General features: G+C 46.1%; 1 protein-coding gene across 4 annotated transcripts in view; it reads left to right on the plus strand.

Moving 5' to 3' along the window:
- Positions 1-21,096, plus strand: part of LOC137304706 (casein kinase I) — a 160,650-nt gene that overhangs the window by 82,085 nt on the left and 57,469 nt on the right. For all 4 annotated transcript variants that reach the window (XM_067973378.1, XM_067973380.1, XM_067973379.1 and 1 more), the window contains exon 5: positions 14,121-14,272. In XM_067973378.1, coding sequence (XP_067829479.1) covers positions 14,121-14,272 — 152 coding nt within the window. The remainder of the gene's footprint in view (positions 1-14,120; positions 14,273-21,096) is intronic.

The following is a 21,096-nucleotide window of genomic DNA, read 5'->3' on the forward strand; positions in this document are numbered from 1 at the left end:
ATGGCCATTAATACAGCTTTATCACAAATTTATCTTGGTATTATATGACTGACTATAGTGAATGAGCTTAAGAGGCTTTGGTATTTTGAATTACTTTATTAATGGAATTGAATTGTGACACAGTGACAGCTGTGTTGTGGGGCTTGCTACTCAGCAGGAAAAGCCAAAATTAAAGTGGGCACTTCAGCAAAGTAGCAAATGCTGCCCAAGATCCTAGCACTTACACTGCTTTGGACTTGTTAATGGATGAACTTGGTACCAGAATGAAAAAAAATCACCTTTTAAGCCCAGCTGGTACTCCACTGGTTCATCACAATTAGCCTTCGCTGTAGGAAACATATTTGCACATGTTCTGCAATAGAAAATGTATTTTAAAAACTCAAAGGTAATTCTGGAGGCTTCTCCACAGAACCTGAAGATGCAAATCTGCTTCATTGAAAGTCTGGTGGTTGCAATCTAAGTGATGTCAGTCAGCTAAGGGACCTTTAAGGGTGGGTGCACTACATTATGATGTAATTCCAGCTTCTTTTGCTTTTAGATCAGTTGGGTAATGGCTTTTTCTGTCCTTGCTGTGTAACAAAACATTCAGAACTTGATTCTTACATTTGTATTTAAATTGTCACAGAACAGTTTCGGAAAGAAACCAAACTCACCAGTGAGGAATTAAGGATGCCTCTCCATGCCAGTTCCTTGGCTGATATCACTGCAGTGCAATCCTTAGACTTCCCATTGAAGCAAACGGATGCCTTTGCAGCTCTACAGAGGAGACTTCAGAACACAGATTTTGAAGTCAATCCATGACTTATTAGTTGGCAGATTCAAATATACAAAGCAATATGTTACTCTGTATTTGGCCTCCGTTATGATTGATCCAGGACTGTTTAACGCTGATCCTGGATGACAAGTATTCCATACTCCAGCACTAACATCTGTCACTTAGATGAGCAACAACTATTCTCTCCCAACCCCAGAATCACCCACTGCAACATCAGTTGATGATTTCAAGAAATCAGTACTATCTGTGATGTTGGATTCCTGCAGGTACATTAACTTGGGAATTGTAGTGACATTCTCCTATCAAAGTGGAAAGTATAACTAAATTAGCTTTTGGTAGGAGTCGCACAACACCCGGTTATAGTCCAACAGCTTTAATTGAAATCACAAGCTTTCGGAGCTTTGCTCCTTCGTCAGGTGAAGTGATGCATATAGGCACAGCATATGTAGTCAGAGATATATATGCATCTCTTCACTTCACCCAATGAAGGAGCAAAGCTCCGAAAGCTTGTGATTTCAAATAAAGCTGTTGGACTATAACCTGGTGTTGTGCGACTCCTTACATTTGCCCACCCCAGTCCATCACCGGCATCTCCACATCATTAGCTTTTGGTGTATTCAAAGTGCAGCCCCATTCATTTTTTGCCTACTCTACATTGGTCATAGAATCATAGAAAATTACGACACAGGAGAAGACCCTTCGGCCCATTGTGCCAGCCGAAAAAGATCTATCCAGCTTAATCCCACTTTCTAGCACTTGGTCCGTAGCCCTGTAGGTTACAGCACTTCAAGTGCACATCCAAGTACTTGGAGTCATGCTGGAAACAGAATGTGAAACGAGTAATTCACACTTTAATTTTAAATAGTCTGTGTCCCTTTAAAGAGGATATCACATTTCATCATGCCTTTCTGTGCCTTACACAAGAGTCCATTGTGTGGTCTCACTCCAGTTTTTATCCTTGTCTTTTTAGTGCTAATTATGCATTTGAACTGTATGAAGAAACTCGGAGCAGCTTTCTGGGCATGGATTTCTTTGATTTTTTTTTTCCCCTTTTGCTTATGAAAAAATGTATTAATGCCAAATCCTGACTAAAATGTACATAAGCAAGAACACCTCCTGTGTCACCAGTCCCCATTAGTGCTTTCATTGTAGAGTCCTGATCAGTGATAGACACTAGAACAATGTTTTTCAAAGTAATCTGCAAATAAAGATGCAAGACTGCAGACCCCTTACCCTAAAATTCCCAAAAGATCATGTCAATGACTCAAATGTAGAAAGTGCTATAATTGTAGAAAGTGTCGTCTTATCACAATATAAACACTTTGCAGATAATGCACTGATGCCAGTGTAGGTAAACACATACTGCAGATAATGGATTGTTGAACTGTCTAACCAATTTTGGTAGAGTTTTATTTGCTGTCCCTCATTTTGTATGTCATCGTGCAGATATTTTAAGATGCAGTGCATGTCAGTACCATCAAACAGCTGCTCGACTGAATGTAAAGCAAGAGTGCCGTGATGTAGTGGAGTTGGTGACCTGACACCCTCTAGTGAATGTTTTTTAGTGATCAACGAGCAGTCACATTTATATGATGATTAGCATAGCTCCTCCCAGTTACCGTACACATTTAGACCACCTAATCCTGGAACGCTGATCTGCCAGAATGACACACGTTCAGATTTCATGTGACCTTGGGGTTTCCCAATTTGAAAACCACTGCACTAGAGGCCTTTCTGAGAAAGAGGTGTGTGCTAGGACCTGGGGGGATCCCTTAATCCATTACTTATACCTGGTCTACTATTCAGAGAATCTGGTAACCAGTTTGTTGTAATAACTTGCTAAGCCTGCTGAATTCTTTCACTGTGTGTAGTTGTGAAGTGCTGTTACTTCCTGTATTATTAAAGTGTTGCAGTTTAAATTGTTTGTTACATTATCCCCAAATTTGCAGCAGGTAGTAGTACTTGCTACTCAAAATTACTGTAATTTGCAGCTTCCTGTTAGGGAAGGCTTGCTGTAATTATTGTAAGGCAGATTTTGCTTGCAGGCAAATTGTAATTTCCTCCCTAGGCTGATATTCATGATTCAAGGGCAGCCACTGTGCCTGGAAGGAGAGGTGGGGAAGGAAATGCTTGGGAGCAGTCTATTTGTTGCAGCAGCAGCTGGCCAGTGTTTGGGAGTGGTTGTAACAATGATATACAGCAACCAAGAGTAAATAAAATTAAAAGAGAAAATACTGGCCACACTCAGCATGTGTGGAGAGAGAAACAGAGTTAACATTTCAGGTCACTGACCTTTCGTCAGAACGCTATTCATTCGCAATGGTAGTCTGACAATAAGTCTTCCACCTAAAACGCTAACTATATCTTTCTCTGCAAATGCTGCCTGACCTGTTCAACAATCCAGCATTTTCTGTTTTTATTTCAGATTTCCAGTATCCGCTGTATTTGGCTTTTTGTTTTAATCAAAAGTAAGCGTTGTGGGAGGGGGTGAGAATGAAGATCTGTGACTGACTTCAGTTGCCTCGCCCAATGTTGGATTCCATGGTTCTTTCTAACACTTGATGTGTTCCTGCTCTTCTCATGTGATGTCAAGCTCCCTCTAGTTTTTTTTTCATCCTGCTCCTCAGCTTCAGGATCTTCACCACACAGCAGCTTGGCTACCGAATTCTGGAGCTGTAGATTAAAGTTCCTAACGACTATTTCCTGGTTTACTTTGCACAGTGATACCATGAATAGGAACAGGAGTAGGCCAGTCAACCCCTCGATCCTGTTCCTCCATTCAATTAGAGCACGGCTTATCTGTATCTCAACTCCATCTACCCGCCGTGGTTCCATAACCCTTAATACCCTTGCCTAACAAAAATCTATCACTGAGTTTTGAAATTTTCAATTGACCCCCAGCCTCATCAGCTTTTTGGGGGGAGTGTGTTCCAGATTTCCACTACCCTTTGTGTGAAGAAGTGCTTCCTGACATCACCCCTAAACAGCCTAGCTCTCATTTTAAGGTTATGCCCCCTTGTTCTGGCTCCCCCACCAGAGGAAATAGTTTCTCTCATCTACCTGGGGTTGTCCTCCTTAGAACAGACAAGGTTAAGGGGAGATTTGATAGAGGTGCTCAAAATCATGAACGGTTTTGACAGAGTAAATAAGGAGAAACCGTTTCCAGTGGTAGAAGGGTCGGTAACCAGAGGACACAGATTCAAGGTGATCGGCAAAAGATCCAGAGGCGACATGAGGAAACATTTTTTTTACGCAGCAAGTTGTAATGATCTGGAATGCACTGCCTGAAAGGGTGGTGGAAGCAGATTCAATAGTAACTTTCAAAAGGCAATTGGATAAATACTTGAAGGGAAAAAAATTACAGGGCAATGGGGAAAAGAGCTGGGGAGTGGGACTAATTGGATAGCTCTTTCAAAGAGCCGGCACAGGCACGATGGGCCGAATGGCTGCCTCCTGTGCTGTACCTACTATGATGTAATACCCTATTCAACTCCCCTAATCATCATAAACACCTGAATTAGTTTACCCCTTAATCTTCTATACTCAAGGGACTAATATTAGATGTATAAATAAAGTGGTTCCCAAAATGTATTTCCTTCCCCCAAAGTGGTGCTGCCATCCATTTGTGTGCTGATCCTTCATTTTGTAGTTACCTCTGCCTATCCTGGTGTTTAGGAACACACTGATCAATGCAGTTATGTTGGTGGTTAGACCAGGTTAGGTAGAAGGCCTATAATATTTTACAGCAAGGAAATAATCTGGGGGAGGGAGAAAAAAAAGAGAAGTGAAATCGACCCTGTTGAGGACATCCTAGGGATCGGAATTGAGGTAGTTCTTCAAAGACTTCATCACTCAAATGATCAAAGAACTTGATAGAGAATGACCTGACTCACAGGCTTAGCAAACCCTCAGCAGACTGCTATTCACTGCAGTGCAGAACAGGGTCGAAAAGCCACCTCGGCATGTGGACCTGTTGTCTCTGCCGAGGAGTTAAAACACTTCATTGCGTTTGGGGCACAAGTGTTTCTTTTTGAAGGCCCGCCACATTGGTGTGGGAACACTCTAGATAAAAGCTACGGCTACTTGTCAAATGTTGTACGAGTTGTAGAGCACGCATGGCCTTGTTGTAACCAAGTGGCTTTTCCAACCGTCAGAAAGGTGATAATTAATGAGCGCAGCTCCAAGAGGCTCACAATTAGATAGATTTGGGAGTTCATGTTCATGCCTTGGTTGACTGGGTAAAGATGTCCTTGCTTTTCTGAGGACGTTCAAGGAAAACTAAGATCCTTTGGGACTGGTTTCTGGCTGGGCCTGAGCTCACCTCATACAAAAGGTAGGTACTGCATGGCATTATCAGGGCCAGAGTGATCTCCTGGACTAGTTTTGATCGCCCTAAATTTTTTCCCCCCAATTGGCCTGTGTGTTATCTGGTTTTTCACCCCTCCCAGGAGATCACATGGTTTTGGGTGGGGTGCAGAGTCTATATATTGTGATGCACAAAGCATCGCAATTGTGTGGGACAGGCTGAATTGATCAGAGGGTCTTTTCCTGTCCGTCATTGTTCGTATGAAATGTTTGATAGATGAGCAAGCATAACAAAACCGAGCAGAAGCCCTTGAGTGCTATTGATTTGAGATCCCTTTCAGATATAATGATCAGGCTTGTTTGTGAATGAAGAAATAATACAGTGGAGGGCAGCAAGAGGGTGAGGAAAATCCCCAGCCCTTGTCAGCACTACCACTTTCCAAAGTCATCAGTGCATGTCTGGGTCTCCTCGACTGGAGGGCCATCAAGCAATATCTGTTAGTAATTTGCCAATGAAGGATATCACTGCAGACGCTTTGGTGCTGGGAGCAGAGGGTACAAGAGTGCCTGCCCAAGATTGTCAGTTGTCCCATCATTATTTAGTAGGAGCAGGCATTTCACTGGACCCAGAGCAAGAAAATAAGGTGTCGCTACATAGTAGAACCATCAAAATTTAGGGTGATTATCTATGAAACAATAGATAATAGCTTTTTTCTGCTCTTAAAAATGTTTGTGTTGTGACTAAATGTGAATAAGTTAATTGAAGGTAAAATTTCTAAAGGTGGTTCTGCTCAACATCATTCAAGCTGTGTGCCTGAGGGGTTGAATGTGTGTTGTGGATACCAGCAGATGCTTCTATTCCAAAAGCCACAGGAAATTCCTCAATCCGAAGTTATCATTACATAATGCTCTCCTTTGGACAAGCATCTGTGCCGAATGTTTTTCCAATTGCAGTCTAGCCTTTCTATAGTGCCATTCTCAGGGTACAAGGTGAAGATACACTATCATGAGGAATTTAGCATAGCGAATCTCGATTGGAGACGATGACGAGTTATCACAATCTGAATGGGCCACCTACTCCTAGTCCAGTCCCACTCCCTTCTCTGCCCTTTCTTTCCTTCCTTGGGCGTCTTGCCTCATGACAACTGTTCCTCATGGTGCTACTGCAGTGATGCCGCACTGGGAGATGGGAGAGTCCAGCAAGATCAGGTCTCTGGAAGTGCCTTGTTTCCACTCCGCATCGTGGCATGTGACTACACAGATGAGACTGGTGAGGTTCTGTGAAGAATCTTAAATGTGATCTTGTGTCCTGCATTCACCGTGGGTGCAGTATGCTGGCGCTTTACCACACGATCCTATCATTGAAGATACCTGCCATATCCTCTGAAGGTGCCAGATTGAAAGGTGGTTTATTTCTGATGCTGAATTACTGTGGTCCTCAACTTGTAACACCTAGCAAAAACAAGTATGCATGTCCCTATAATAGAATGAATGTCACGAATGAGATCAGTTTGATCAACTTAGATTGCTGATGTGTGTCCTGTGCTTCTGCTTAAGGATGCACAGTGCAAAAGCTGACTTGCTAATTCTGGCACCCAGTTGAGTTATAAATAATACAATCATGGTATGTGCTGAATAAAAAGATGCAAATGTATTGGCCAATATTGTCACACAAAGCTCTACATTATTCCGTTAATGTTCCCTTATTACTGAATAAATGAACTGTTCTACAAGTCAACAGGAACAAAGGCAGTTACTTATGCAGAAACATATCGCGAACACTGGGTGTTACGAGTTTTTATACTGACTTTTCAAACCAGACAGTATTCCTTTTGTTTTCCTTGCCCGAGATTTAATCTACAAGACACCGATCCCCCGCCCCCAGTCAATCGCTCCCAAAAAGTCTCTCCTACGACACCCTTACAACGTGACAACTCTTTCAATTTGATCTGTACTGATAGAAACGCACAGATTATGTGAGAGGACGTAAATGGAATTTCTAAGATAATTTGCAATTTGTTGAATGACATCATAAATGGTACACTTTAAATAGAGAAAGGGACTCTGAATACATTAATATTTGGCCAATAAAGAGTACTGTACAACTAAAAGTAATTCCTAAACTCAGAGGGGGAGGAATGCACAAGAGGCCAGTCAGAGGAATGTTGGAGAGAGAGGTTGTGGGGCTGGATTAGATTAGAGATAGGTGAGGCCATGAGGGATTTAAAGAGTAGTGTGAGAATTTCAGATTTCAGGCATTGGAGGACTCCAAGCCAATGTAGCTCAGTGAGCACAGGGGTAATGTGTGAGTGGGTCTTGGTGTGTGATAGGATACAGCAGCAAAGTCTAGGACAAGCTGAATTTTATGGAGGGTGGAGACTGGCCAGGAGAGCATTGGAATAGCAGAGTCTTTAGGCGTGGATAAGCGTTCCATCAGCTAATGGACTGAGGTAGGGGCGAAGGTGGGTGATGTTATGGACGTCTTTGTGATGGGAAGGGTATGAGGTCGGAAACTTAACTGAGTCGAATAGGTCGCTGAGGTGGTGAGCCGTCTGATTCAGCCTGAGACAGATGCTTGGGACGGGGGGGTGGAATCAGTGGCAAGGGTACGTAGTTTGGGCGAGGGTCGAAGACGGGGTTTCTATCCTGCCAGTGTTTAACTGGAGGAAATTGCAGTTCATCAAAGACTAAATGTCAGACAACCAGGGTGGAGGGGCCGAGAGAGATGGTGGAGAGGTAGGTTATCAGCATAGAAAGAAAGAATGACTTGCATTTATATAGCACCTTTCACAACCTCAGGACATTCCAAAGCACTTTACAGCCAATGAAGTACTTTTTGAAGTAATGTAGGAAACGTGGAACCTAACCTCTTGTCTCAAGACGATATCGCCAAGGGGCAGCATGTAGATGAGGAAGAGGAGGGAGCTAAGGATATATTCTGGGGGACTGCAGAGTTAATGGTGTGGAGGTGGAAAGAGAAACCATTGCTGATGATGCCTTGGCTACAGTCAGATAGATAAGAATGGCACCAACCATCCCACTGATCTGGACAAAAGAGGGGCATTGAAGGAAGATGGTGTGGTCAACCATGTCAAAGGCTGCAGAGAGGTCAAGGAGGGATAATGCACGACAGTCATAGTCACTAGTGACTTGGATTGAGGCCAGTATTGTGGCATGGTCAAGAACCCGATTGGAGAGATTCAAAAATGGAGCTATGACGGCTCATGTTTGGGACGTGACAATATGTTCAAGGATTTTGGAGAGGAAAATGAAGTTGGGGTTAAGGGTGCTAATTTGCAAGAATAAGGGTTGAGTTTTTTTGAGGAGAGGTGGGATAACATGGATTTGAAAAGGCGTCGAAGGAACCATTTGCAATGTCAGCTAGCATGGGAGCCAGGAAAGAAAGGTGGGTGATCAGGATCAAGGGAGCAAGAGGTGGGTCTCGTGGATGAGATGTGCTCGGAGAGCGAGATGGGACAGAAATGAGAGATATGGGTTTGGGGCTAAATTAGGGAACGTGGGTGGTGGTTTAGCTTGGTGGGGAAGGGAGGTCAGCAGCAGTGGCAGCTGCACGGATGGTCTCACTTGTAGTGATGTCTGTGAGCTCCTCGCACTTGTTGGAAGTGAGGGTGGAGGGGCCAAACATTGGGAGTAGCAGACTCCTAGAATTTGCTCCTATTCTAACCAAGTAAATTGGTTCCAATAGGAGTGTTATGTTGAGACGTACTTCCTTTTCTCCCACCCATGGCATAGGGAACTTGTTCCTCACAGAACTCTAAGTGTCTCGGAAGAATGAATTTGCATTTATATTGCGCCTGTCATGTCTTCACACCATTTCACAGCAAAGGAATTACTTTTGAAGTGTAGTCACTGCTGTTATGTCAACAGTCTAGGCAATCAATTTGTGCACAGCAGGATCCCAGAAACAGCAGTGAAATAAATGATCAGTCAATCTCTCTTGGGGGTGTTCGTTGAGAGATAAATGTTGGCCAGAACACCCAGAGAACTCCCCTGCACTTCATATAGTACCACAGGATCTATTGCATCCACCTAAGCAGGCGGATAAGGCCTGGGTTTTATGGCACCTCTGATAATGCAGCATTCACTCAAGTGTCAGCCTGAAGTATATGCTCAAGTGGTGTTAAACCCAATTCTGATTCAGAGGCGAGCGTGCTACTGATTAAGCCAAGCTGACTGTCTTAATTCTTTCTCTAGATTCTAGCAATTGTAATAAAGCTGCTTGGCTGAACTTGTAGTGTCAAACTGTTTTACTGGGCTTCTTGCTTGCCTGTAGGGATATTCTGAGGTGCTGGGAAGCATGGTGAAGAACTAGTTTTGATGTTTACACCTGCGGGATGTTAGTGGTTCTGGAAATCTGTGCCTATAAGGAGCTCTGATAGTCACACAAGAAGGGAGTAAAAGTGCTTCAGTGGTACTAGTTGGCTAACATGTACAGTTGTGGCCTGAGGGCTGGTGAAGGGTGGGATGTGGGTGGTCTTTATTAATTTAATTTGTATTTCTTGTATTTTGTTCCACCATCTACCACATTTGAATGATATTGGTGTCATAGTGTTTTTGGTTTTCCACACTGGTTGAATACAGTGCAATAAACTTTAAATATTATGTCCCATGCTTCCATGTTCCAGATGGAGGCATCTGAATTTCAAGTGTGTGGCTGCCTACTTACCGTATTTTACTATATGCCCAATCTCGACAATTTATAAATCAATACTTGCTGTTTCACTTTGTTTTCTCCACCTTCCCTTTTGGCAGTGTGTGTTGGCATCTTGCTCTAACTTCTCCTGGGCGTGGGGGAAGAGGTCTGTCTACAGCCAAACATCCTCTTTCTCCTCCCCCTCCCCAAAAAAGCCAACCTACAGCATTAACCGAGAATCTGAAATGTAGGTTTCATGTACTTGACCATTACTGGTTTGCATTCCCAAACCTTCCAGTTAGTGGTTGGAAGCTACAAGTCAGCACGCCATGCACAGTTAAATTGTTATTGCTGCATTCCAAAGTATACCGAGCACAGGTTATAATCCCGGGCAGCAGGTTGGTGCTGGGTTTAGCATCGTGATGGTGCAATGCAGCAAAGCTATGGAGAGGGCTGCATACAGAGCAACACTCAATAATTCAGTTCAATCATCCTCGTTTTTGTCTTGTCCAGATCATTTTGGTGCATTTTTAAAACCGCTACAGTTATTGGATAGAATTCTGAATATTTGGGGGTGATAAGGCCGTAATTTTATCAAGAGGTTCAGATGATATTGCAAGCCAAAAGTGAAATTTGATGGGTGTCTGCTAAACTTCAGGGTTAAGTTCCACCTTCCTACTGTTCAGCATCAAAAAATAATTTACGTAAATCTGTGTAATAGTCTTTATGGAATGAAAGCCACTTTAACAGTTAGAAGTAGCTAAAATTACAGTATGATTGATGTCCTTACTTAATTAAAGACAATTATGTAAGCTTAGTTGCTTTTATCGTATTGCCCTGAGGTTTAGGCGGGTAATAGAGCTACTCTGTTACATGTACTAGTGAGACATGAGCAACGCAAATTACTTCACTGACACTGAATGCAGTTGTGCTTGGGTTACATATTAAACAAATGTGCAGTAGAGAGGTTGAGCTGCTATTAATCACTTCACAGTCTGAATGTACATCAGGAGTCTAGGCTGCAGCTACTGTTTTGCTCTGGTTTGCATTCAATCAGTAAGACTTTTTCTTTGGTTAACCTAAAGCTAAACATGCACCCTATTACTTGGACTAGTCCTGTTCTGTTTGAGACTTGTTGGTAAACCTGCTGGGTGCATCCTGGTGTCCTCTTTCTGCTTCCTTCCCATTCCATGCGCTCTGCCTTCTTAGCTTCGCCTTTAAAGCTCTCCCTCGCGCCCATCCCTCCCATCTCCACCTTGGCTTCTTGTGGGAATTATGCTTCATTCCCTCCTTGGGAACCCTGTCTGATTCCTATGAGGCACTAGTCACACCTCGTTTTGCGCTTGCCTTGTACATTTAGTTCTTGCCAGAGAACTTCCTGGTGCCATACCTCGGCCCAGGTGCGGCTAAAGCTTTCTATGCCTTCAGACTTTTGTCCTTCTCTGGAGGTTCCCTGTACATTGAACGAAGACTATTGGTACAAAATAAGTAGGTTGCAAATGACTATTGATCATGTCAATCTAATGGACATCACTGTAGCTGGAATTGTAATCGAGATGGGACACTAAGCATCCTTAGTTAAATATGAACATTTGAGCCAGCAACGTAATGGGTTTTGTAGGATATTTTAAAATGTGACAGAACCACAACTGCAGCTATTAATGAATGGCGGCATCAGTAATTCCTGCTACCCGTGCATAAGCAGCTGGTATTGTAGTCAGCCCTGCTGAATGAACAGGGGTGCTAAAAAAAAAAGCTGACATGGAAAACACTTCAGCGTCGTACCGTACCAGCACAGGACTGTGCGCACTTAAACAGTTCAGCAGACACTAATTTGAAAATATACTCCACTTGAAATGAATCACTCCTTTCACTCCAAGGCTTCAATTTTCAATGTGAGTGTGCTGAACAGCCTATTAGACACTTAGTGTAGTTTGACCCCAGTCACCAGATAGCGACAGATGTGGAAAGCTCTTGATTGCATTTGTCATTCTGGCTGATTGTCAGTTGCTAACGCTGGGCATTGCTCTAGAGTTTCTAAACCATCAGCAAAGGTTATTCCCTCCACTTCCTCATAATGCTCGCATACGGTGGTGTTTACACTCTGCTCGGGGTAACCGAGGAGCCTTTGCCTGATCATTGATTTCCAGTGCTTCAGGCAGCCACAGAGGCCAAATGAATCTTGTTCGCCCTGCAGACCCAGCCTTGCCTGATGGGTCTAATCTCTGGAGAATGAAGGCCCTTCTCCCTGCGGCATAGATTCTAACAACTCTCACTGCTAGCTACAGGAAGTGGGGGGCAGCCCTCTTTACAGAAATTGTGGATCAAACGCCTGTTACATCTTCCATTACATCTGTGAAGCACCTTGGGACCTTTTTCTATGATCAAGGCATTATATAAATGCAAGTATATGTAGTGTCGACAACACATGCTAATTGGAATAAATGATTTACTCTGCTGTAAATGGAGGAATAAAAAGAGGTCAGGGTTCACTTCCTGGAGGCTCTGCCTTCCCAGTAAAGTTACCATCCAAAATAGAAAAGCAGAGCAAATACAGGAGGGAGAAATAAATTGACAGTACTGTTTCCTGTAGCCCAAAGTGTCTCTTGTCTTTTCTCTTCCAACCAATTGAAGCACATGGTCCAGGAAGAAATCAATTTTCTTGACCCTTAAGTGCACATCATCTGCTCCACTGACAGCCTAATGGGTAAAGACAGAAGCCATACAGACCAGAAATTCCATAAACAATTGTGTTCTGTATAATCTTAGCTGGGCAGGCGTTGGAATGTTACAATTAGCTTCAGTCCTTCTAGGTTAAGGAGGGGAAAAATCTGCCAGCTCTTGATTGCTGACCGTCGACCCCTAATGTAAAACTTGCATTGTGAGCATTTGGTGAGGACAGGAGACTCTGCTGTGAAGCTGTCTATGGTCAAATTGGCTTCAGAACCTCACGATCTAGACCTGCACATGAAGAATGCCCTCTTGAACTGGGTCCCAGCATCCATGCTAACATACCCCTTCAAGAGTCAAAGCCATCGGGAGAAAAGGGGGAGAATCATAAGGGGGGAGTGGAGAGAAAATGTGCCTTTCCATGAATGTATCCAAAGCTTAGCCGAGAATCGTAATGTACGAGTGTGTCTCCCACAAAGACCATACGATGAAATCGTGTGATGACTTTCCAAATAATGCATATAAACATGCATATGTTTGAAAAATAAAATGCTCCTGGAAGACTAATTAGTTTAATGTTAAAATTACATGGGAGTATTACTTTGTTCACACTGACAATTCAAGGTGAGCTGGATCTACCGTCTGTTTAAATCCGGTGTTAATTCATCAAATTCTGTGCTCTTGGTGCCTTTCCTCGTTGACCTCTGCAATGTTTAACACAGTCTACCACTCTGTCTTCCACCATCTCGGTCTTCCACTCCTACCTGTCCCTATTATTGTTATTACGTTAATTGGCACCACAGATGCAAGTTGTTACAAGGTGACCCATCTCTGTGTTGGTTCCATATTGGAACTAATTTGAAGGCAGCATATTGTGGACGACATCTAGTTTAGCTGTCCCATGTTATATCAATCCATTCAGTTATCACTCTGCTTCACTCAGTGTAGTGTAATCATGATACCTCTGCTTAAGCTGTCAACATGGATTTTGCCTTCTGAGCCTGCTTGAAGTATTGGGTTTTAGTATGTTCAGGTTTGTTTATTGAAGTTCAGGTTAAGACCCAGTTATTTTTGGTCATTAAATTGATTTTGTGAGACTTACTACTAAAACCAGTGGGTATTCCAAATATATATTAAACATCATTCAGCCCTTGTATGTTCTGCATTACAAACTTGAATCATTTAAGGAAGGGTCAGAAATCAAAGTATATTCCAAGATCCTTTATCCTGTTTGAGGGGGGCGGAGGGAGAGAGATGTTGCGTAAAACTAAAAACATTGAATAAGTTCACACCAGAACAAGAGTGTTAACTACATGATGGGTCTGATGTGGAGATGCCGGTGATGGACTGGGGTGGACAAATGTAAGGAATCTTACAACACCAGGTTATAGTCCAACAGTTTTATTTGAAAATCACAAGCTTTCGGAGGCTTTCTCCTTCGTCAGGTGACGAACACTCACCTGACGAAGGAGAAAGCCTCCGAAAGCTTGTGATTTTCAAATAAAACTGTTGGACTATAACCTGGTGTTGTAAGATTCCTTACATACATGATAGTTCAGGAGTAGAGTTTTCAAAGCTGGCTGTACAACGGGATAAGCCTCACTGCTAACTCCTCCTTTAATGTAGCATTGTTTGGACTATTTGGAGGTACAATCCCCCTCAAAGGTCCATTTCTGTTTTTGGTAAGCCTGATCTTAGTGTTTTGTTTTCTTTCAGCTGAAGGAGTTCCTCAGGTTTATTACTTTGGACCATGTAGTAAATATAATGCCATGGTGCTGGAGCTGCTGGGACCAAGCCTGGAGGACCTCTTTGATCTGTGTGACCGGACATTCACATTGAAGACTGTGCTAATGATTGCCATTCAGTTGGTGAGTGATGTGGCTGAAGTAATTCTGTGTGAAATTTCTGCTCCCAGACTACTTATGAATTTGGCACTTTCAATCCCAGTAGTGATTTAAGTGGACGACTTCATGTGTGGAGTTGATGTAATAAACCATTAGCAAAAATATATTTTCCTGTAAAGACAAACTATTGTTGACACTTTGCCTGGTGTCATTTTGTGTGTGTTCCTATACTTTCAAACTACTTAACAAAGTTGCTAGAAAAATGAGTGAATTGTTCTCTTCCTTTATAAAGATACGGGGTCTATTTTAACTCGTGCTGGTAATTGGATGGGAGGACCATGACATGCCCCCCCTCAGAGCATGGTTCCTGGGAGATTGTAACTCCTGGGCTTCATCAGCATTTCACAATATTGACTTCAGCCCAAAGCTGGCCGGTGGAAAATCCGGGGGTGGGGGTCAGGCCACCACCAGGGACCTACAGAAATGGTCCCAGTCAAGCTAAGTGAGGGGGCATGGAGAATCAGGAATCATCGCAGTTGCGGGGGAGGTGGGGGGGGGTAGAAGAAGAGAGCCCTGGGGCAAGGGAGGCCCAAGATAGCCTTGTGAGGCCCGGAGGAGCCTGAAATTTCCTACAATCTGTCTCTGAATGAGGCAATCCCATCAGCAGCAGTGTTATGGAGCACTTGTGTCCCAGGTGATCCTCTTGATTTACACTCCCTCTCCTCAGCATTTTAAGCTATCTGAGCAGATTGTCCAGTTGAATTCAGGAAGCAAAAACCACAGACTAAAAGGATGAGGTGGATACCTGTTCCTCATCCACATGTGCCAGGGTCATTGTATATATCAAGTAATTGGCAAAAGAAAAATACTGAGTTGAAATGCTGCTTGATCTCTGTCAGAATATCAACACTGTTCGATTGGGCTCCTTATTGACCTAAACATTGCTGTCCAAACAGTCCAGCCAAGATACTGGATACCAGGTTATACCCATATATTCAATTGGTAATCTGAATCCACAGTGGTTAATTTCTACCCTTTCCCCCTTCTCTTTCCCCTGTCTTCCCCATAAAAAGAATAGAGACCCTGTTGTCTAAAATGGCATTCAGGGCTTCAGTATTATGCATTGAGCATGAAAGAGTTATCAGACTTATTCCTAAGCTCAACCATACACTGGAATTACTACATATATTGATAGTGACTGCATTGGGTCAGTGATAGGCCTTTACTATATTCAAGTCACATCCATCATTAATACCATGTAGGGCACCATTTTATTTCATGTTAAATTTTAGAGGAACAGAAAGATTCTCATTCAACATTGTTATGAAGAGGGCGAGATTCTTCTCTGATTGTATGTTGGGACCCCAATGGATGATGGATCCTGTTGAAAGATCCTTTAGCTACTTTAATGCACAGTTGGCATACATGCAGACTGGTGCTATACAAAAGAACCTTTTACAAGATGCAGATGTATTCCCATGTCTAAGCCCCTGCCATAAGTTCCCAGTGCCTCTGTGTTAATACTGCAAGGTTACAGAAACTAAGTAGACTAAACCTTCGTAGTGCAAGGATTTCTTTCCTCTAAGGAAAGGTCCAAATATCCAAATTATCGGGTCTTTTGAGTTTGCTCTCTGATTAAAAATGTGACGAGAAACAAATTTAAAGGGCTAACTTTAACACTTGCCATGTTTCACAGACACATGCCACTGATAGACTGTGTATCGCCCATGTCATTGTAGTTCCTTTTATAACTGGTCCCCGTGGCAACCACTGAAGTGCAGGATTCATAAAAGCCTTGGTTTTAGGATTGCATCTACTGCCAAGGGATTTTCCCCTACTGACCTGCCTGGCTTACAATTTCCAAGGAAAACTCTTAAAAGTTCCTAATCAACACGCAATTCTTGTGATCAAGTTGAAAATATGAACAATGACAGCTAGGAAAAGGCCCTCTGGTCCATCCAGCCTGTCCCACACAATTGTGATACCTTGTGTATCTCAATGTATACACTCCCCACCCAAAAGCCATGTGATTTCCTGGGAGAAGTGAAAAATCAGATTAAAAACCCAGGCCAATTTGGAGGGGGAGGAAATCTGGGAAATTCCCATGAGCTGTTCGAACAAGCCAGTGCTTAAAGTTGGTATTTATATAATTTAAGGAAAACTAGTTTTGAAAACCCTTCAGGACTCAACCAACAAAATAATAAAGGTTAAATGTAATCATTTAGCTATGCAGAGTCCGCATATTTGTCCTGATGGCAGTTACCAGAGTGTTTAAGTATATTTCATTAACAGCAACCTGCTCGAGTGATCATTGTAGATACATTGGCCAGTTAACTTAAATCTTAAATATGTTTTTTTTTCTTAAAAGCTTCCAAAAAGACACATGCTGAAGTCTACCGGGCTGTGTTTGAGGGGCTGGGAACTTTTGAATCTATAAGGTGGAAATGTAACGTTTATAGGGACACAATTCCAGAAACCTTTTCATATACTTTCACCTATCTCTAAATCACTGAGGCCCTAAACAAAGAAACAACCTCCTTAAGGGAAAGTAAGCTGCGAGGAGGACACAGAGACTGCAAAGGAATATAGACAGGTTAAGTGAGTGGCAGATGGAGTATAATGTGGGGAAATGTGAGGTTATTCACTTTGGTAGGAAGAATAGAAAAACAGAATATTTTTTAAATGGTGAGAAACTATTAAATGTTGGTGTCCAGAGAGACTTGGGTGTCCTCGTACAAGAAACACAAAAAGTTAATATGCAGGTACAGCAAGCAATTAGGAAGGCAAATAGCATGTTGGCCTTTATTACAAGGGGGTTGGAGTACAAGAGTAAGACAGTCTTACTACAGTTGTACAGGGCATTGGTGAGACCTCACCTGGAGTACCACGTACAGTTTTGGTCTCCTTATCTAAGGAAGGATATACTTGCCTTAGAGGCGGTGCAACGAAGGTTCACTAGATTAATTCCTGGGACGCGAGGGTTGTCCTATGAAGAGAGGTTGACTAGAATGGGCCTATACTCTCGAGTTTAGAAGAATGAGAGGTGATCTCATTGAAACATATAAGACTGAGGGGACTTGACAGGGTAGATGCTGAGAGATTGTTTCCCCTGGCCAGAGAGTCTAGAACTAGGGGGCATAATCGCAGGATAAGGGATCGGCCATTTAAGACTGAGATTAGGAGGAATTTCTTCACGCATAGGTTGGTGAATCTTTGGAATTCCCTACCCCAAAGGGCTGTGGATGCTGAGTCATTGAATATATTCAAGGCTGAGATGGATAGCTTTTTGGACTTTAGGGGAATCAAGGGATATGGAGATCGGGCGGGAAAATGGAGTTGAGGTTGAAGATCAGCCATGATCTGATTGAATGACGGAGCAGGCTCGAGGGGCCGTATGTCCTACTCATATTTCTTATGTTCTTAAGGCAGCGATCTAGATTTCCGTTCAATAATTCAGTGTCTGGTGCTAGAAACTACCTGGTTTGGGCATAAGTATGTTTGAGATTGTTCTACATCCTTGCCTAAGGTCTCCAACCTCTCACCTTTGCCACAGGTGTTGAATACAGATTCAACTTTTCAGTTGATGGTCTCTGAGGCCAAACTATAACAGTTGCCTGTCACATCCTCAGGACATCCCAGATTGCTTCACTACCAATGAAGTACTTTAAAGTGTGGTGACTTTTGGCAAATGGCACAGCCAGTTTGCGTACAGCAAGGTCCTACAAACAGCAAATGAGGTAACCAGTTAATCTGTTTTTGGAGGTGTTGATTGTTGGGTAGGACACTGGGAGACCTCCAATATTTCTCCTCAAATAATTCCATCTGAACAAGGGGATGGGGACTCAGTTTTACGGCACTTCCAACAATGCAGCACTCCGTTAGTGCTGCACTGAAGTGTCAGTCTAGATTACCTGCTCAAACCTATAGTGGGTCACTGAGCTAAGTTGCCACTTGAGCTATAACCCCTGGGTGCCTAGTACATTGGGCAAGGCTTAAAGGATCTTTACAAGTTTAGCTTGCCCATGAACAATCATGAGCTGAGAGTGTTCTTACTGTTCTTCCATTTGACCCAGTGTCAATTAATAGGAGGAAGACACTATATTAACATCAACATAAAAGCCACTTAGCGCCGTATATTGAAACCCTTCGGACTAGTCATTGGAGTGAATACAAGATGATCTCCCAAGCACTTTGGGTGAGCCATGTCGTAGCAGACTTTCTCCGAATAATGATGTACACCAATGCAGATGGGCTCAATGCAGATGGGCTCCATACAGAGGTGAAGAAGCTTTGTTTTCAAAAATGAATTTTAAGGCATCTTGCACAGCAGTGTTGCAGGAGATCAGAACCACAAAAGAAATGCTGTGTGTGGCCTGTCCCTCTGCCATAATGGAAGATTTTGTTGTTTTCCTGCCCTTGTTGCCACATTTGTGCAGAACAACTAGGCAGAGGAAATTAGTTACAGATGATTTGGTTCTCCGATATCTTGGATCCAAGTGAAGTCTCATTATTTACTGGACAGGGAAAACATACTATTGCAATTGAAAGATAAGATGTGACATTCCTTTCCAACAAGCCTTCCAGTTGAATCTCCTACTGAGCAGGACAGATTACGAGCACAAAACTTAATTCATGCAGTAATTAGAGATGGTTTGTTTAAACGAGCAATCTGCCAGAAAGTTGTACAATGCCAAAGGGGAGAGATGTGCCTTGTGATACGTGAAAAGCAATAACAATTACACTGGGTCTAATTTTTATTATTCTGGAATGCCTTTAGTACTTGCTGAACTAGGAGCTGCCACCTAGTTTAATTGAGTCACCGCCTCTTCACATATCTGTGAAATTTCAACTTGAGAACATCTGTGACAAAACCAGGCATTTTGTTAAATGTAAATGTTCTGCTATCCTCGCCAGTTGGTGAATTGAGGGGCACTGAACCAGAACTACAGGCATTTCTTAGACCAGCCTTTACTTTCCCAACTTCTGCCAATGTTGATGGCCCCCTGTGTAGATGATGTCGGTGTAGATGGCCCCCCCCCCCGTGTAGATGATGCCAGTGTTGATGGCCCCCCATGGCGTTGATGCCAGTGTTGGCGCCCCCCGCGGTGCCGATGCCAGTGTTGGCGCCCCCCGCGGTGCCGATGCCAGTGTTGGCGCCCCCCGCGGTGCCGATGCCAGTGTTGGCGCCCCCCGCGGTGCCGATGCCAGTGTTGGCGCCCCCCCGCGGTGCCGATGCCAGTGTTGGCGCCCCCCGCGGTGCCGATGCCAGTGTTGGCGCCCCCCGCGGTGCCGATGCCAGTGTTGGCGCCCCCCGCGGTGCCGATGCCAGTGTTGGCGCCCCCCGCGGTGCCGATGCCAGTGTTGGCGCCCCCCGCGGCGCCGATGCCAGTGTTGGCGCCCCCCCGCGGCGCCGATGCCAGTGTTGGCGCCCCCCCGCGGCGCCGATGCCAGTGTTGGCGCCCCTCCCCCGCGGCGCCGATGCCAGTGTTGCCCCCCCCGCGGCGCCGATGCCAGTGTTGCCCCCCCCGCGGCGCCGATGCCAGTGTTGCCCCCCCTGCGGCGCCGATGCCAGTGTTGCCCCCCCCCCGCGGCGCCGATGCCAGTGTTGGCCCCCCCCCCGCGGCGCCGATGCCAGTGTTGGCCCCCCCCGCGGCGCCGATGCCAGTGTTGGCCCCCCCCCGCGGCGCCGATGCCAGTGTTGGCGGCCCCCCCCCCGCGGCGCCGATGCCAGTGTTGGCGGCCCCCCCCGCGGCGCCGATGCCAGTGTTGGCGGCCCCCCCCGCGGCGCCGATGCCAGTGTTGGCGGCCCCCCCCGCGGCGCCGATGCCAGTGTTGGCGCCCCCCCCGCGGCGCCGATGCCAGTGTTGGCCCCCCCCCCGCGGCGCCGATGCCAGTGTTGGCGCCCCCCCCCCGCGGCGCCGATGCCAGTGTTGGCGCCCCCCCCGCGGCGCCGATGCCAGTGTTGGCGCCCCCCCCGCGGCGCCGATGCCAGTGTTGGCGCCCCCCCCGCGGCGCCGATGCCAGTGTTGGCGGCCCCCCCCGCGGCGCCGATGCCAGTGTTGGCGCCCCCCCCCCCCCCGCGGCGCCGATGCCAGTGCTGGCGGCCCCCCCCCCCCCCGCGGCGCCGATGCCAGTGTTGGCGGCCCCCCCCGCGGCGCCGATGCCAGTGTTGGCGGCCCCCCCCGCGGCGCCGATGCCAGTGTTGGCGGCCCCCCCCGCGGCGCCGATGCCAGTGTTGGCGGCCCCCCCCGCGGCGCCGATGCCAGTGTTGGCGGCCCCCCCCCCCCCCGCGGCGCCGATGCCAGTGTCGGCGGCCCCCCCCCCCCCCGCGGCGCCGATGCCAGTGTCGGCGGCCCCCCCCCCCCGCGGCGCCGATGCCAGTGTTGGCGGCCCCCCCCCCCCCGCGGCGCCGATGCCAGTGTTGGCGGCCCCCCCCCCCCCCCCCCCCCCGCGGCGCCGATGCCAGTGTTGGCGGCCTCCCCCCCCCCCCCCCCCCCCGCGGTGCCGATGCCAGTGTTGCGGCCCCCCCCCCCCGCGGCGCCGATGCCAGTGTTGGCGGCCCCCCCCCCCCCCCGCGGCGCCGATGCCAGCGTTGGCGGCCCCCCCCCGCGGCGCCGATGCCAGTGTTGGCGGCCCCCCCCCCCCCCGCGGCGCCGATGCCAGCGTTGGCGGCCCCCCCCCGCGGCGCCGATGCCAGTGTTGGCGGCCCCCCCCCCGCGGCGCCGATGCCAGTGTTGGCGGCCCCCCCCCGCGGCGCCGATGCCAGTGTTGGCGGCCCCCCCCGCGGCGCCGATGCCAGTGTTGGCGGCCCCCCCCGCGGCGCCGATGCCAGTGTTGGCGGCCCCCCA

This window comes from Heptranchias perlo, chromosome 38 (genome assembly GCF_035084215.1).
Source record: "Heptranchias perlo isolate sHepPer1 chromosome 38, sHepPer1.hap1, whole genome shotgun sequence".
NCBI lineage: Eukaryota > Metazoa > Chordata > Chondrichthyes > Hexanchiformes > Hexanchidae > Heptranchias > Heptranchias perlo.